Below are 18,080 nucleotides of genomic sequence, written 5' to 3'. Positions count from 1 at the left end.
TTCCTTGGCCTTGGTACATTTTCGTTGTGGAAAAGTTGGGATTTGTGATCCCTTGATTCATTTCTTGTCTGTTTCTATGCTTTTTTTAGGATAAGGTAGGGGTGAGGTGACATTTTTATCTCTAGGTCCAAATAATTTAGCTCAAAGTCAATGGCGGAAAGGCAAGCTTGTAAGTCTAGTCCTATTTACTATGGGTGTTCGGGCACAAATGGACACTTCCTGGACTCCATAAAACATGACTCCCTTCTCTCTTACTGTAGAAAAAGCCACTTCCCAGGGGGCTTTCTCTGTATCTGTGAACGGAAATAACAAATGTTTGTCTCTGCTCTCCTCTTGGCCCCTTGGCACTGACTTGAGAAGTCTCTGGTGGGGAAGTGGGGTGGAGTATAGGTTGTACACGTGCCTGATTGGGGAAGGAATTGGATCTCTGCCTTCCTAGCATTAGTTCTGGCTTATAGTAATGTGGTGGAAGCACAGCATTGCCCTTCCAGGCCAGCTGGGACTGAAGCCCTTTGTGAGCAGCCATTGAACCACTCTCCCACGTCCCCACTCTCCACTAGGAGTGAGGGCTTTCCCAGGCTCAGTCTATGCTGTTAAGCGTATCCTAGCTCCTGTTTGTTGAAGGCACACTGTTTCTGCTTTGTCTCAGCAGCATACCTAGGACAGGTGAAGGCCAGGCTCTGGCCAAGACTCTTGGTGTCTGGGGGTTATTTGCATACAGTCTATCCAGAGTTTTCACTTCTAGGGTGTGGGGGAATGACAGAACAAGGGAGGTCCCAGATGCACCACCAGAGTTCTCACTGGCTAAGTAATAAGCATCGAATTAGGCTAAGTAGTGCAAACCTGGTGTTACCAACCATCCCCAGGAAGTGAATGTTGTGTGTGTGTGTATATATATTGGTGAAGGTGCAAAACTTATGGAAGAACAGGAATACTGAGATCTCTGGCCAGAAGGGAAAGCATGGAGCTGCCAGGATATTTCCCTTACCTGTGGTCCACCTGGGTTAGCTATAGAGCATTTCCCCAACAGGCCTGACTTAGACACAGGCCTTACTTCAAATGTTTGTAATGCCCAGGAAACGATGGAAATGGGATTATTGACAATCTGGTCGCTTAAGTCACGGGGAAAGTTTGGGAGAGCCAGTTCGCTTTTCTTGTTAATAAAAATGAAACTCTTAGCTGCCTTGACTGTTGCAAAAACCAACAACAAACAAAAAAACCCAACTTGGAATGTTTTGGAGAGCCCAAGTGGTACAAGTGTAAGAGGAATCATGTCTCCAGCTAAGTCCGACTTGAGCATTTGCGTCTCCAGCCCAAAGGAAAGCTTCGACTGCTCGAAATCAGGTTTGGGCCTGGTAGGGCGCATGAATGCTGGGACAGCAGACACTACGGGTTCCGCCCTGGCTGACTTTAGAGCCCGGCTCGGAAGAGTCGAAGGGCCAGAGGTGGGAGGGGTGGCTAGAGGACCAAATGGGAGGAGAGTTCCGGAGCGGAAACAGCGCAGGGGCCCCGGGAGGGGCGGCTGGGCCTGCTTAGGGCCAGGCGGGACTCCCACGGAGGCGGGACCTGCTTCAAACCACAGCGCAACCTGGGCGGGGCCGGACCAGCTGGGACCTGGCGACAACTAAGCCCTGACCCCTGCCTGGCGCCAACCTCGGGTGTTCCAGAGGCTTCCGCTAGACCACAATTCTCAGGGGCTCGCCCTGGCAGCCTCCCTCCCCGGCTTAGCCTCACCTCCCGCTCTGCGGGCCGTGGCTGGTCCTCGGCGCATAGCACACCGGGAACTGTAGTTTTCTCCTGGCACACTTACACCAGAAAGGAACTCCGGGGGACTGCGTTTCCCAGAGTGCAGCGGGGTGGCGAGGGAAGGCAGGGGGGAAGGGACAGTCGGTCGCAGACCGCGCTGGGTTGCCGCCGCCGCCGCTGCCGCCATCGTGCCAGCCCCTCGGGTGAGTGTCGGGGCTAGCGCGCCGGGGCGGGGGCTGGGCCGCTGGAGCCGCGCTCTGGGCCGCTCGGAGCCTCCGCTGCCAGTCTCCGGGCGCTCCCCCCCCACCGGCGGCCCGAAGCCGCGCGGGGACGGGGCCATGTGTCGCGCGCGGCTCCGCCTCCCGCCGGTCCTCTGAGGCGGCGGCCGGGGGGAACAGAGAGAGACAGCCAGGCGCCTATCCGGCCGTATCGTGTCCATGGCGGGTGCAACGGACTACGCGGCGGCCGGGCCTTTTTTTCTCTGGTCCAGACCAACCCAGATGGGGCTCTCCGGCCCCGCCCCGTCTGGCCTAGCCCGGCCTGCCCGAGTCCTACAAGCTCTGCAGGCAGGCTAGCGGGACGACCCCAGCCCCACGTCCTGCCACCCGCCAGCGAAGGATCCGGGGATGGGCAAGCGCCACCCGGCTCGCTCCGGAGTCAGCATTGGGTAAGGGCGCTTTCCTGCCGCAGCCCGGGATTAGGATTCTCACCCGGTTTCCGAGCATAGAGGGGCTAGGATGTAGGTGAACTCTTTCCTGCTTGTCTGTCCGTTGGGAGTGCACAAAACCCAACTCCCACTCTGGAATTGATGCGTGGGTTCCTGCGTGGAGGGCAGGTCAGGGAATCAGGGGCGGGAGGGGGGTTCCACATGGGACTTAACCCCCCGGCAGCCTTGGAGGATCTGGCCTGATGCGATGAGCTGCTCCGGCCTGGTAGGCTCAGACCCCGCCCTTCTACTGGGGACCAGGCCCCAGCTGTGGGTAGGTTGGCCGGCCCATTTAGTGAAGGAGGGGAGAAAAGAAGCCACGGAGGTGAGGTTGGATGTGTGAGCCCCCAATACGTTATTAGACCCCAGGGGTAGCCTAATCCTCACATCTGTCCTTCCCAGAGTCATCTGCCCTCCTCCTACAGAGGAGAATGATTCCAGGAGAATGGTGGTGACAAGGTGGGTTTTAGTGGAGGGGAAAGTAGAGGAGAAAGTAGAATCCAGTCCTGAGGACCATGAGCCCAGTGCCAAACGAGAGACTGGATTTGAAGCTACATTGATGGTGTGCACATTTCGGGTGTGGGGCTCAGATTCAGACTCTCTGGGACCCTCCTGAAGCTTGGGTGGGAGAACTAGAGCTGAAAGCTGCAGAAAGACTCCCCTCACTTGTTCACTTCCTGCTAGCTGGAGTAACCTGTGTACAGGCAGGAGGCTGCTTGAACCTTGGGAATTTGCCTTCAGTGATCATTCCAGCTACCCCTGTGAGTCCTGGGAGAAGAGAAGTATCTAGCTTTAAAGTATCTGATGGGCTTTATAAAGGCATTTCTGATTGACTGATGATGTATTAAGGGACCAGTCCAGAGAGAACCTTGGGATTTGGGGAAGAAACAGCTTGTGGAGCCTTGATTTCTCTGACCCAGTATAGCTTCTGAGCCATAATTCTTGCAAAGATTAACACAGCAGCTTAAACTCCGCAGGCCTGGCCTCAGCAGCAAGCAGGTCTCCTAGGAAAGTTGGGTTAGGCCCATGAGGCAGAAAGCTGCCACCCCTGGACTTTTTCTTCCTTGAGTATTTCCCCAGGTGATGTTTTTCTGGTCTTTGGGCTCTGGCCTTTGGAAGTTTTCTTTTTCCTGCTTTGTCTGGTCATTCTCCCTGGTTAAGGAGGACAGGCAAAGATCTGTCCAGACCTCCTAACCAGCACTTGCCTTCTCTCTGAACTCAAAACCTCCTTGTCCACCTCCTGGCCAGTAAGCACATGGAAGTCGGGTTCATTCAGCAGGCTTGGAAGGGTCTGGTTTGCTAGTGGAGATGGGCAACAAGGAAGGATTGCCCGCAGGACACACACAGGATCCCTGTGATAGAATCTCTTAGTACTGGAAGCAGTTGTTTAAGGATCCTCTCTAGATTGTCAGGATTGGTTCTGTCTAGGACACAGGTTTCAGGTGAGGTAGGCTTATTTCTGTGGATTAGTTTGCATATTTTACAGCCTTAGGTGACTTGATGACAATGGTTTGCTTCAAGGTCAAAAGATACTTTTCCTTCTTGACACTGTTCCTTCACCACTGGCAGCAGCATCAAGAGTAGGAGGAATTCTGGTCTCTCCCTCTCATTCCAACCCTAGAAGTTTTCTGTAACTTCTGTGTCTGGGCTTAGCTAGCCATTGGTAGGCATCCTGACCCCCAGAAGTCCTTGACCTTTCTGGAACTTGGCAGGCCATCTGTATCTCAGAGATAAGAGGAGAGTCCTGAGGTTCTTCAGAATCTGTCTGCATCTTCTATTCGGGTAGGCTGACTTGAAAGTGGGGCCTGGCATGGGGGAGTCAAAATGTGGCTGTATAAGCATGGCAGGGTGTGAGGGTGCCTGCGTTCTCTGCTCAAAACTAGGTCCTTTAGTGACATGGAGTGTACTTCTCCTCTTCAAGCCATATCTCACTTTATTCTGCTGTCTTTGCAGTTGGCGGGTTGGGGTGGCATGAGTGGTTTAAGAATGATCAGAATTCTCAAATTACGGAATTGCAAAGCACTTGTATAAAAGAAAGTCTGGAATTCCCTTACTGGGAATCCCTATTAGTATCTTAATCCCTATTAGTATCTTAATAGGAATTTTTTTTTTTTTCTTTTCCTTTCTCACCAATGATTAGTATTATTCAGCAACCATTCTTTGGGCCTTTTGTGTGTTAGGCTCTGGGCTGAGGCTGAAGGTAGAAGGATGAATCTTACCCAGTGCTGGTGCTGGGGAAAGGAGTAATGTTGTTACGTGCTTAGGGCTGAGTTGAAGGGACCTACAGGGGCTCTTGGTCCTGTGCAGAAGAGGGGGCTTTGCATTGATTAGAGCAGTGAAGAAGAAAGATTGTTAGCGAGCCTTTAAAAATCTTTAAAAAAAGAAAAAAGTTGAGCAGGATTTCTAATGGACTTGGGTTGAGTTAAACCTCCTCGTGGAGATTTTTGGTTTTTCAGGTTTTTTTAATTTAATTTTTTCTTTTTTTTTTTTTTTTTAAGATTTTATTTTGTTTTGTTTCAAAGATTTTATTTATTTATTTATTTATTTGACAGAGAAAGAGAGAAGAAGCATGGGGAGCCTCAGAGGGAGAGATAGAAGCAGGCTCCCTAGTGAACTATGAGAGACTATGGACTCTGAGGGTTTTGAAGGGGGGGGGGGAACCAGGTGGTGGGTATTAGAGAGGACAGGATTGCATGGAGCACTGGGTGTGGTGCAAAAACAATGAATACTGTTACGCTGAAAATAAATTTAAAAAGAAATGTTAAAAAAAAAAAAAAAAAGGAGCAGGGAGCCCCATTCAGGACTTGATTCCAGAACCCCGAGGTCATGACCTGAGCCAAAGGCAGATGCTTAACCAACTGAGCCACTCACATGCCCCTAAAGGAATTTTTATATGTTAAAGTAGACTTATAGGATCCTGGGGGTCAGGCTAAGATTGCTTTTTGTGCTCAGCAGAGTATTAATATTAAGTCCTTATATGTTGCTGGTATCTATTATGTGCCAGCTCCCTAAGCCCTGAGACTAGAGAGGGGACTGTCCCAGAGGAGGAGAACCTCCCCCTCATGATGCAGGTGTATTTGATGTGCCTGGGAACTTCAGTAGACTGGGGAAATTATGGAATGATTTTTTCTTAAAGCCTCGCATACTTCATCAGAGCCCCTGGGTCTCACCAGGGCAGAGACTGCTGCCCCCCAGGAGTGATGTCTTTGAGTAGAGACATTGGTTCCATTGGCAGAGGTGGTTTCAGTCCTAGGTGAATGCAAGTTCTCCCTTGGTGTAGTCCTACTTTGATCTGCTGAGCATGCATTCGGGCTTTCTCTCCCGAGAGGTATAGAACTTGCCGATTTCAGAGGGCAAGAAAAGGCCAAGGCTCCATTCCTCACTGTCTGCTTTGTTACCTCTGTACTTTTTGCTACTTGACATTGGCTCCCAGCTGTCCTAATCCCTGCCATTTTAGTGGACGTTTTAATGCTGGCTATGCTAGTGACCTTGCATCGTCTTGAATTCTTAACCCCTTGGAATTTTGGTTTCCTTGTCTAGAAAATGATGAGACTCATACTAGCTTTACAGCTATGAGGCTCAAATGAGAGCACATTTGTGACTGGCTTACAGAGAAGGCATTCCATTTAGCACCCTGGTGACTCCATGTGCATCCCTTTATTCCTCTGCTCACCTCAGTCTGGGAGTGTCAGGACAGTGTTCGCCAGGCATGGTCATAGCAGACCACAAGGATGGTCACATAGGAGTTCAGGCCCAACTGGAGAGCCAAGTCCATATGTACCTGATATGCAGTTTCATACCCTGGGTTTGAGTTCATGGATGGGAGCTGTCTAGGACGGGGGCCCAGAGATCTCTGAGTGATATGGGAAAGGGAGGCTACTCAGCAGAAAGACCAGAATGCAGGTCTCAGGTTTCAACTTCTGAGCTACCCAGGGCAGCCCTAAAGCTCTGGATCCCTCCTCTAGGCAGAAGAGAAGGAAAAGCCTCTCAGAGTGCTGGGGGCACCTAGGCCTTGGGTCTGCCCCGGGGAAGCATTCTGATACAGCCAGCCATTCAGGCACCAGACCTTGGCTGATTGCTCTCCAGACTTCAGGCAGGTGAGTGATGGACTAGGCAGTTACCAGTCTTCTGTCGGGGCCGCTCTATGATGTGATATCCGTGTAGGAAGCTGAGGTAACCACCTTTTTTCTAGCTCTTGACCTGGGGCTTCATTTAGGACTTGACTGACTCCTTGTAGCTGGGTCTTGCTCTGTACTCTCAGTTGATTACTGCCAATATCCCCACAATTACTGGTGGGGAGACAGGGTCAGAGGGTGATACAATGAGGGAGAGGAGGAGTCGGCTAGACCCCAGATGTTGAGGCTGTGGTTGTGTGCCTGCTATTGAGCCACAGCTGTGCCTCAGGTGAAGGGGGGGGTGGGCAAGCCCCACTTGCCACACCCTCAGACAAACAGATGATTGGTGACAAAGGGTTGTTTCCTGATGACTTGAACAGAAGGTCTAGTTGGAGGGAAGTGGGTCACTTGGCCACTTAAATTCAGCAGGGTTTGTCCAGAAATCTCTCCTCCAGAGAAGCAGGGCTGGGCCAGGTACCATGGGAACAGGGCCGCCTAGGTTATGGAGAAAGATCGTAAACGGATACATTAAGTGTGACTATTTCATGCAATGATAAGTGGTAAGAAAACAAAACAAGATGGTGAGATGAGTAGCTGGGCAATTACTTTAGACTGGTTAGAGAAGGTGTTGGTGAGGAAGTGACATTTGAGCTGACACATATGTGACAAGGAGCCAGATTCTTGAAGATCCAGGGAGAATAGTAATCCAGGTAGAAGGATAGATAGTTGCAAAGCTCTTGGGTGAGAACAGGCTCAGCATGTTCCCAGAAACAGGGAAATACCTGACTGTAGAGGGGAGAGAGCAGGTGGCAGGAGATGAGGTTGGACAGCCAGGAGGGCAGGTCACCCTGGGAGCCTTGAAGGCAGGCTGAGTGGTTTAGACTTGTGAGGGAGAATAGAAAAGGAAGTAACTGCGAACATTTGAGGGCCATAGGACCTATGAGGATAACTAACGGCCATGGTTGATGCCGATTTCAGGGATCCCACTAGAAGTTCAGCGTGTCTGCTGGCATTCCCTGCAGGCCTTGGTGATGGGTACTCGAAAAAAGACAAGCATGGGTCTTCCTGTGTATCTGTTTGGAGTTTGTGACATCTTCTTCCCTATCACTTTCCTGCATCCGTCCCTGTCCCAGGCCTAGCTAGGATAGGATCTATCTCTGATTTGCTGAGATGGTAGAACTGAGCTGTGACTTTGTGGGTTTGGGAAAACTGTGAGATCATCCCCCATGAAACGCCTATTGTTGAGTTTGGTGTGGAAATCTTGCCCGTGCCTTTGTTTGGAGGCAGAAGCCCTGGTTCAGTCCTATCTTGCCCCTCTCTGAGAAAGTCAAGGTTAGAGGTCAGGGCTTCAGCCTTATTTGCCCAGGAGCACTTCTCTCACCTGTGTGTTGGTTCATTTTTTATCTCTGCCCTATTGTCTCTGGGGGGGCTTGGCTCCGGAGTCAGCCAGACCTGGTTCCATCTAGTTCCACCATCCATTAGGCTCATGGCCTTGAGTGAGTTAGCTAACCTTTTCTAAGCTTCATTTTGTTTAAGTGTAATGTGGGAGTTGAGTCACAGGGTATTAAGAACAAATGCTCATAAAGCTCTTAGCACATTTCTGTGTCTGGTACATATTAGGGAAAATGACATGTTATCAGCTGGACACTGCTATTTAAGTTTTGTCACTGGGAAACACCCAAAATTTGAGGATAAAAATTAAAAATTTCTGTTGTCTAATGGGCTCTTCTGGGCAAGAGGTTTTAACCTGGGGTCTATGGCTGAACCTCAGGGAGTGTGAACAACTTGAAATTATTCACAAGGCTGGGTCATCTCTACCATTGTGCAAATTTATTGGGAGAGGGCCACAGTTTTTGAGACATTCTTAGAGGGTCTTTGCACCCACAGAGACCTAAAGGTCAGTGAAGGCTGATGCTCAGTGGGCGAGAGGTCATCAAGGTCATTTCTGCTCCTCGAGGAGCCTGGCCTCAGTCAGCCTGCGGACTGTTGGGGTGAAGCAGGAGATGGCGTGGTCAGCGGCCCTCTTGGAAGAACTGTAGGAGAAGCCGTCATGAAGGTCAGTCCCCGATCTGATGTGAGACTGCTCTAAGCCTTGGCGTTTTTCTTTTCAGACTGTTCTTTCTGCAGTATATGTATTAGAAGCAAGGTCAGGGCTTGCTGGCCATCCTGGAGAGCATCCTCCTAGCCTGACCCAGACCCCTGCCTGTGTTGCATGAGGATAGATGGGGGGCGCATTGCTCCCTACTTCTTTTTCTGGATGCAGGAATGCTGCCTCCTAGCCATGATTTGAAAGCTTGTGGGAAATTTGGAGTCAGAAACTAAATCCTATAGTTTGCTGAGCCACTTCCTGTGCTGGTGTGGCGACAACAACAACTGGAACCCTCTTAGCCCAGAGCTACAGTGTTTCGGCAGAAGAATGGGCCCTGGCTGTGTTGATAACAGTTTTGCACATGGGGTTGGGGTCAACATTTAGTCTGGGAGGGAGGACCCAAACGGATGGAGTCTGAACAGTGAATTGAAGGAAGAGCAGGAACTAATCAGGCAGATGTGGGGTGGGAGGACATCCCAGCGGGGTGGCTGGTCATTTTGTGTGTGGAGCAGGATGAAGGTAGGGGGGAATGGTAGGGACATAGAGACGGGTGTGGAAGGCCACCTGTGGAGGAGCTTCAGGGTCTAATCCAGAAGTGAGGCTGTTATAGAAAAGGGACATGGCCAGCTTTGTTGTTTAGAGCTTGGGGACAAAGTTAGCAGGAAGAAAGCCCTGGCTTTAACCAGGGGACCCAGTATCAGTTGGGCTTGGGGCAAGATAGATTGCTGAACCTCAGTTTTCCTATCTGTAAAGTGGGATGACTGTGGGATCTGACCACATGGCTGTCATGATTACTACAAGGAAATAAACACAACAGGGTCAAACAGGCCAACAGGTTGGTATTGACTTCAGGGGCCCTACTTGGAAAAGTCCTCAAACCATATGGTTTTGAAGGTTCCTTTTCACACTTTCTAGGAGCCTTGAGCAGTCACTTTGCCCTGTTCTGCCCCACCAGACCAGAGTGCCCTCCTGTCCCTTTAGTCCTCCACCCTCTTCACTCCACCACTACTTCTGCCAAGTAGTTTTAGTATTGACAAGTTATCACACCTTAAGAACAATATTGAAAAAGAAATAAACACCCCCGCATTTCCTCTGCATCACTCTCCTACCACATGGCACCACTTTTCTTGTCTTTGGATCTGCTTTTATTTAGCCTTTTTTCCTGCCACACTTCATCTCCAGATTCCTGGTTTCCTGCCCTTACCTCTTTTCATATGCCCAGACACTTGCTTATGCTTTTTCTTTCAATCAGCCGTGTACTCTTTTTCCAAGACCTCTCTTTTTTTTTTTTTTTTCCAATTTATTTATTTTCAGAAAAACAGTATTCATTATTTTTTCACCACACCCAGTGCTCCATGCAAGCTGTGCCCTCTATAATACCCACCACCTGGTACCCCAACCTCCCACCCCCCCTCCAAGACTTCTCTTGAGGGCTGCCCCATCTTGGTGAGTGAGCAATGGCCCTCATCCATTCCTCCAGCTTTCCTTTTGCCCCAGAGCTCTTCGGGACTGAGTAAGACATCATGGGGTAAGATATTGTAGTGCTGGGCCACAGTGAGTGAGCCAAACATAGTGAATACTAGGGTAGAAGGGCGAGGTTTGATGCGGCAGAGAGATTGGGGGGTGGCTATAGCCACAGTCTCACCCCTTGGAAATGTGACCAAGACAGCAGCTGAGACTAGCTGCTGTCCCTATGCTTTTCCCACTTGTTGATTTGTTTCTTGGCAGAGGATAAACTGGGACACACCTTGTGTTCCTGTGTAGCAGGCATGGCCGGGTCCAGACTTTCTCTTTTACTTGTTTTAGACTTTCCTGGACATTTCTTAGTCATCCCAGCGCTGAGCTCCTATTTTTAGTGCCACCACCTCCTATGGGACCTAAAATAAAGTTGGCTCATCTTCCTGGCCCCTCATTGGCTGGAGTTTTGGTCATAGGCGAGGAGATTGGCTAGATTGGGAATAAGCCACTGCCCCCGTACACTGTCCATCCCAGCTGGCTCCTCTGGCGTTGGGTGAGGTCATAGGGACTGGAGCAAACTAGCAGGTTCCCTTAGTGAGGCTTTGCAACCACTGGCAACGTCAGGGCTCCATCCCCTTACAGTGGAGGAAGGTGAGTCCCTTCTTACGGCAGTTACTTGGATCAGATTCCACCACAGTTAATCATTGTCTGGCAGGGTCGAACCCACCTCCTCATCTCTTTGGTTTAGAGTCCTGTTACCAGGAGATGGGGAGATAGTCCCAACTACAGAACAATGGACAAGTCATGGTGTCATGGGATTCTTTAGTGAGATGTGGCCTTCCTATGCCAGGCTAACAAAGCCAGAGTGCCTCTCATCTGGGGCTCGAGTTTGCCATCTAGCACCCTCAGAGCTGTGATGTTTGTAGCTATGAGGTGGGTAGAGACCAGAGAGGGGCAGCCCCTTCCAGCAGAAACAGTGCTGGGATGAGGAGTATGAAGAAATAACATGTTTCCTCCCATAGCCTCCATTTCCGCTCCCAACACCCCTCAGTATTACTCTCTGATCTTTTGAACTCATAGCCGCAGCTCTGAAGTGGGTGGGGGTAACTCTCTGTTCATGAATATATGAAGAGATTTACCAATGCTCAAAGAAGCAGACTGCTCCCAAGACTAAAATGGAGGGTCACTTGCTGTGTTGTTGCAAGTGGGGCATTGAGGAGCCATCTTCGCCTCTTTCACTGGGTCTTCCTCCACCTGCCAATACAGCCCTGGGGTGGTGTTGATGGGACTGAGGACTGCAATAGAAGACACTCCACACAGAGACATCTAGTTTCTGACCTGCAAAGTGGGAAGAATGACAGCAACTCTGGCCTTGAAGGTTGTTGAGAAGATCAAATGAAAAGATGTGGGAGAGCGATGTGGTTAGCTCCTCCTTAAAAGCCACCCGCCTCCTGGCCCCACTCCCCCCCCATTAGACATTGAAGGGCTTACTCTGACTTTTCTTTGTCTTGGCTCCACCCTCAGCTCCCCTCCTATATGCTTCATATCCCCGTCACCTCTTTGTTTCATCATCCAGAGCTCCTCAGAGGAGGGGCTGAGCCACCTCTGGGCTCCCTGCGCTGGTCTGTATTGGGAGGGGTTTCCTGCCAGTTCGCCAGGGCTTCTCTGTTTCTTGGGAATACAGACCTCAGCAAAGGACTTTCTGCTCAAGGAGGGCAAGAGGGAAAAAAAAAAAAAAGGAGGGCAAGAGGGATGGGGGTCAGTGAGGAAATAGCAACTGGCTACCTCCCGCTCCCTTGGTACCAACACTTCCCTCTCTGTCTTGCTGGTCTTGCAGGTCTCAACGAGGCCGGGTGACGCTCCAGAATGGGAGACAAGCCAATTTGGGAGCAGATTGGATCCAGCTTCATTCAACATTACTACCAGTTATTTGATAACGACAGAACCCAACTAGGCGCAATTTATGTAAGTCTTCAGCTCTAGGGCCTGAATGGGACTCCAAGGGATCAATTCAGATATTGGGTTAGTCTGTCCAGTTCACACATTCTAGCAGCCCTCACTGGATTCGGCTATACCTTTCTATTTGAGTTTTTGTCCATGGGATAGGGGGCCTGAGGCCTAGTCCAACCACCTGGTCTGCACATTCCTTTCAGTCATCTTATGTAAGAGTAGGGGTCCAAGTATCCTTTGCAGGGTGTTCAGGGCTTGCCATTCCGTGGTCCTGGGAATGCCTCTGGTTCCAGATTGGACAGCAGCAGGCAGATGCGAGGACTCATGATGCTCTCTGGAGGTGGCAGCTATGGGCATCATAAGTGCAGAGCTGTCTCCTGGAGGCCCTAAGTCTAGTTTCCTGTGCTCATGGTAAACAAATGAGTTTACCCTGGGGAGGCCGGTGTGTCTTTTTTTTTTTTTTTTTTTTTTCTTTAAAGATTTTATTTATTTAGTTCAGAGAGACGTCACAAGTGGGTGTGGGGAGCAGCAGAGGGAGAGGAAGAAGCAGACTTCTCACTGATCAGGGAGCCTGACTCAGAGCTCGATCCTAGGACCCCAAAATTGTGACCTGAGCTGAAGGAAGACACTTAACTGACTGAGCTACCTAGGGGGCTGAGGGAGGCTCATGTGTCTTTCAAGAAACCCGTCTAGGCAGGCATTGTTTGGTACTATTTTAATGATGTTCGTATACACCAAGCACTACTTGTATCTGACCTGTCCTAGACTCAGTCACAGAAGTTGATGGATTGGGCCATGCCTAGCAGGTCTGTGCAGAATGGAATTGATAGGAGTCATTTAGCGTAGCCTCAGAGCCTGACTGTGAGTAAAGCACTCCTTATCTCTCTCTAGAAAGTCAGGGTCAACTGTGAAGAAAAAAAAGTATTTTACCAGTGGAAGGTCAAATTCAGCACATGTAAATTATTTGGTTGTCATCGTAGATAGAGAATTTTAAAAACTTGAATTGACCTGACCCTGGGATCCTGACATTTCTGCCTCAGTGCTTCTCAAAATCAATTAAAGCAGTCCTGACCCAGAGAAGAGAGTCAGCAAGGTCCTAAAGGAGTGCTTTATCTTTGTTCTTTCCTGAGGAGGGATCCCAGTGCTGGGCTTGATCCCAGGACTCTAAGGTCATGACCTAAACTGAAGGCACATGCTTAACTGAGTGAGCCACCTAGGCACCCTTATCTGTGTCATTTCATATAATCCTCAGCACACGTCCCCTTTAAAGATCAGGAAATCTTGATAATTACCCAGGGTAACTCATTCAGTTAAGCGTCTGCCTTTGGCTTGGGTCCTGATCTTGGGGTCCTGGGATTGAGCCCCGCATTGGTCTCCCTGCTCATTGGGGAGTCTGCTTCTCCCCCTCCCTATACCCCTCTCCACAGTCCCACTTGTGTGCTCTCTCTGTCTCTCTCTTTCAAATAAATAAAATCTTCTTTTTTTTTTTTTTTTTTAAAGATTTTATTTATTTGTCAGAGAGAGAGGGAGAGAGAGCGAGCACAGGCAGACAGAGAGGCAGGCAGAGGCAGAGGGAGAAGCAGGCTCCCTGCCGAGCAAGGAGCCTGATGTGGGACTCGATCCCAGGACCCTGGGATCATGACCTGAGCCGAAGGCAGCTGCTTAACCAACTGAGCCACCCAGGCGTCCCTCAAATAAATAAAATCTTTAAAAATATATAAATAGGAGCGCCTAGGTGGCTCGGTTATTAAGAGTCTGCCTTCGGCTTGGGTCATGATCCCAGGATCCTGGATTCGGTCCTGAATTATATATATATAAAATTTTATATATATATATATATAATCAGGAAACAGACTCAGAAAAATAAGTGGCTTGCCAAATGTTATAGCTGGTAAGTGGCAGAGGCACTTTTTGAGTTCTGCCCCTGAAAGCTCTGGCAGGGGAGATCTGGAGAGAAGGGGAGAAAGCTAATGGATTGCATTTTGATGGAAGGGAGGGTCCCAGGCTAGGCCTTGGGAGGCCTTATCAGCTTCCATCCTTCCCTGATCCTATGGATGTCCCCCATGGGAATGGCCTCAGTAGAACTTAGCCTAAGGTCTAGAGATGGTGATGAATATAGGTTGTTTTCCTTATTTCTTGTGGGCTTTCTGGTGCTGACTGACCACACAGCAGGATGACTTTGGGCTGAACCTTGGCTCTGTATAGCCAGCCTGGGGCTCAGGCATATCAGAGGCCATATAACTTCTTGAATAAAAACTGGTAACGAGCTTACTAAATACCTTTATATTTTCTTAGTGTTTCAGAGCCTGGGCTCTGGGAAAATAGGGAATAATTAAAGAGATTGTTAATAGTGTAAAGTATGGAAGCTACCTTCAGTTCTTTTCTTCACCAATAAGGAAACTGAGGTTTGGACTCATTTTTTCCCAAACAAGGCCCTAACCCTATGTTTTCTGGGTTTCAGATTGACGCATCATGCCTTACGTGGGAAGGACAGCAGTTCCAGGGGAAAGCTGCTATTGTGGAGAAGCTGTCTGTAAGTAAGGGCCAGGGCCGTGCTATAAGCGGCTGCTTCCCTGCCCTGCTGGCTGCAGCATGCCGCACACTCTTTCTTTTGCAGAGCCTTCCGTTCCAGAAAATCCAGCACAGCATCACGGCACAGGACCATCAGCCCACGCCAGATAGCTGCATCATCAGCATGGTTGTGGGCCAGCTCAAGGTAAGTAGTGTTGCCTCGTAATACTGGTGGTAGGGAGGAGTGGGTGGCAGAGAAGAGCCCTGCACCCCAGCCTTCGCTGTGGTGTGACCTGCTTCTTAAGGGACACCCAAAGCATCTAGAGCTGTGTAATTCAGTACAATAACAACCACTAGTCACATTTTTAAATTACATTTTAACTTTAATTTTTTTTTTTAAGATTTTATTTATTCGTTTGAGAGAGATACAGAGACAGAGAGGAGAGCATAAGCAGGGGGCGAGGCAGAGGGAGAGGGAGAAGCAGACTCCCCACCGAGCAGTGTGGGCCTTGATCTGAGGACTTTGGGATCATGACCTGAGCCAAAGGCAGATGCTTAATCGTCTGAGCCACCTAGGTGTCCTTTAATGTTAGTTTTAAAATTATATTAATTAAAATGAAATAAAGTTACAATGGAGTTTCTCACTTGAACTAGCCATGTTTTAAGTGCTCATAGCCCTTATGGTGGCCTGTTGGACAGTGCAGACATAAATTTTTTTTTTAAGATTTTACTTATTTATTTGAGAGAGAGTATGAGAGGGGAGGAAGTCAGAGGGAGAAGCAGACTCCCCACGGAGCTGGGAGCCTGATGTAGGACTCGATCCTGGGACTCTGGGATCATGACCTGAGCTAAAGGCAGTCACTTAACCAACTGAGCCACCCAGGTGCCCCCATTTTTTTTTTTTTTTTTTTTTTTTTTTTAAGATTTACTTATTTGAGAGAGAATGTGTGTGAGTGGAGGGAGGGGCAGAGGAAGGGAGAAAGAGAGAGTAAGAGGGAAGACATTGAGAACACTCCCCACTGAGTGCAAAACCTGACACAGGGCTTGATCTCACGACCCATGAGATCATGACCTGAGCAGAAATCATGAGTCAGGTGCTTAACCAGCTGAGCCACCTAGGTTCCCAGACTGTTTGTGTTGTTACAGAAAATACTGTTGTAGAGAATTGGTCTAGAGCCTTTTTGGAAAAGGGACAAGAGGTATAGGAGCAGGGTGGAGCTGTGGTGTCAAACTATTGGGCTTCTGTAATGCCCTGAAATGTAGGTAGGCTTTCTGCTGGCAGTGGGCCCTTCAGGGGCCAGCTGGGTGCTGAGTCGCAGTCACTGTTTGAGTCCATGCTCTCACTCCCTGAGCTGGTCGCTGGCTCCTCCACCTGCTGAGCAAAGCAGATTCCCAGAACTCCTGCTCCTCTTTGCACTCTTCCTTCCTTCTTCTCAAGATCTGTCCTCTTCAAAGCCTTAAGCTCCTTGGTTCCCCCTTGACCAGGTCTCAGTCTCCTGGACCTGTGTCACCATGGGGCTCTGAAGGCCTGTATGCCTTCTCCCTATGCTAGGTGGGGCCTCCTGAGTTGAATACAAGGACAGAGAGAGGAGGCCTCTAGGCCTCTGCCATGGACCCAGAGGGACCTGCCTTCTGGCCTGGACTTTACTGTCAGTTTTTACTGCCTGCCCAACGTGCCCTGTCCAGAGTTTGTGCTCAAATAGGCCCTTTTGAGTGAAATAGTCTCTCCGGGGGGTGGGGGGGGCTCAGTGCCTACTTTCTAGGCTAGGGTCAGTAATCATTGCCCATTCCTACCTGGCTTCAGGTTAATTCTGGTGTTTTTGTCCAACTCAGAATCCCCAAAAGACTGATTTGCCTTCTTGCTCATGATAACTTTCAGAAAACCCAACAATGTTAGATACTGAGCTGGGTGAGTGGGCTCCTACCCTAACTAGGCTTCATCCTGGTCATCTGCAGTTTGGCTGAAGGTGTTTTGCTTTTCTTTTCTCGTTGCAAGTGTTATATATGACGTGACAGGAAACATTGCCTGGTGGAATTGCTTCATTTTTGCCCTGTAGAGGTGTGATTATAGTGTGAACTCACTTTTGAGCCTTTTCTCAGTCACCTGATCACAGTCAGTAGTAGGAGTAGTTTCTCCTAATTGGACTACCTGGCATAGTAATCAGACAGACACTAAGATTGTTTGGTATTTAGGTACTGTAAGGTCCGTGGTGAGCAGTGCAGAAGTCTCTCAAGTTGATCACTGTGCCTAGAGTTAGGAGCTCCGAGCTCTGTTGCAGTAGCTCAACAGTGACTTACTGGGTGGTTCAGGTGCGTGCAGCAGCGTGAGCTGCCATCTGTGCCCCCTGTGTGCCCAGTATATTATATCAGTTCATGTTCTCAAGTATCCTGGGGCTGTATTGGAAGTTAAGTCCAAGACAGTAGGATCTGATCCCAAAGTCGGCATTGTTTGTCCTGCTCCCCAACCCCTGAACCACCTTCCTGTTCTTAGGCTCACTAACTGAAGCATTTTCTTTCTCCTCACAGGCTGATGAAGACCCCATCATGGGGTTCCACCAGATGTTCCTCTTAAAGAACATCAACGATGCTTGGGTTTGCACCAATGACATGTTCAGGCTTGCCCTGCACAACTTCGGCTGACCTCCTCCCAGCCAGGCACTCATGCTGTTTCCTCCTCCCTCCTCTTCCTGATACTATTCACACTCCTCCAGATGCTCCAAATATCATACACAAATGAGCAGGGCCGCGGTGGGAGCGGGTGCAGTGCGCTGCTGCTACCGAGGTATTGTGCATGATGTTTGGATGCTAGACTAGTTGCATCTGACAGGAGAAGTTTGTGTTGTACCAGCGCATGCCTTGGAAAGACTTAAGTAATGCAAAAGGTTGTCTTTTTTTTTTTTTTTTTTAATCTACTGACAAGTTGCTCTAGTAACCCAAAGAAGTGAAGGAGAAAGCAGCTGCCTCACCGCCCGATATTGATTTGTTCGGATGTTTCAATGCCTCATGATACAATAAAACCACAAAATTTTCTTAACAGTTTAAATTGTTTTAATTAGTTTAATAGTTGGCTGGGCATCAGTAGTCACCTTGCCCCATTGGCTCTCTCATGTCTCATCTTACCCCCTTTCCCCCAACTCAACAATACCTGTGGCAAAGAGAAAACTGCTGAAGTGGCATTCCCAGCTAGCTTCTCTCAGAAGCCCTGTAGGGCATAATATTCCCCACCTCAGCCCCACTGGGCTTGGAAAACTGAGCTGCAGACAGCTCAGGTCCAGCCCAAAGCTTCCTCTGCCCCAGAGCCTTTGCAGTCAGTTCTGATGACTCCTACATTGCGTAGGATTGGGCCTCTGGTAATAGAAATGATCTAGAATCCCCCTGAAAGTGACTCATCAGGTTCAGGTGCTCTGGACTGAGGCCTCAGCAAAACTACCCTATGGTTTTGAGAGAGATGGTCCTGTTTTACCCCCCAGAATGGTCAGGATCACACCCAGGGTGCCCCATAAAC

General features: G+C 49.3%; 1 protein-coding gene across 3 annotated transcripts; it reads left to right on the top strand.

The window, feature by feature from the left end:
- The first annotated feature begins 1,843 nt into the window (after window positions 1-1,843).
- Window positions 1,844-17,611, top strand: NUTF2 (nuclear transport factor 2). Of its 3 annotated transcripts, XM_044255909.1 has the most exons (6): window positions 1,848-1,949; window positions 8,455-8,623; window positions 11,952-12,079; window positions 14,526-14,597; window positions 14,682-14,780; window positions 17,102-17,611. In XM_044255909.1, the coding sequence occupies exons 3-6, from the start codon at window positions 11,981-11,983 to the stop codon at window positions 17,213-17,215; spliced, it is 384 nt and encodes a 127-aa protein (XP_044111844.1). In that variant the 5' UTR covers window positions 1,848-1,949; window positions 8,455-8,623; window positions 11,952-11,980; the 3' UTR covers window positions 17,216-17,611. The 3 variants fall into 3 exon arrangements, with proteins under 3 accessions (XP_044111843.1, XP_044111844.1, XP_044111845.1); XM_044255908.1 differs by lacking the exon at window positions 8,455-8,623 and having other exon boundaries at window positions 1,844-1,949; XM_044255910.1 differs by lacking the exons at window positions 1,848-1,949; window positions 8,455-8,623 and adding an exon at window positions 2,273-2,413.
- Window positions 17,612-18,080: the final 469 nt, after the last annotated feature.

Source organism: Neovison vison, chromosome 7 (assembly GCF_020171115.1).
Source record: "Neovison vison isolate M4711 chromosome 7, ASM_NN_V1, whole genome shotgun sequence".
Classification (NCBI taxonomy): domain Eukaryota; kingdom Metazoa; phylum Chordata; class Mammalia; order Carnivora; family Mustelidae; genus Neogale; species Neogale vison.
The sequence above is the reverse complement of the archived record's forward strand: the minus strand, read 5'-3'. Positions and strand labels throughout refer to the sequence as shown.

Excerpts from the sequence above, each read along its gene's own strand:
- NUTF2 (XM_044255908.1), top strand. The coding sequence starts at position 11,981 with ATGGGAGACAAGCCAATTTGGGAGCAGATTGGATCCAGCTTCATTCAA. Across the intron at positions 12,080-14,525 it reads CCCAACTAGGCGCAATTTAT|ATTGACGCATCATGCCTTAC; the intron begins GTAAGTCTTCAG and ends TCTGGGTTTCAG. Across the intron at positions 14,781-17,101 it reads TGGTTGTGGGCCAGCTCAAG|GCTGATGAAGACCCCATCAT; the intron begins GTAAGTAGTGTT and ends TTCTCCTCACAG.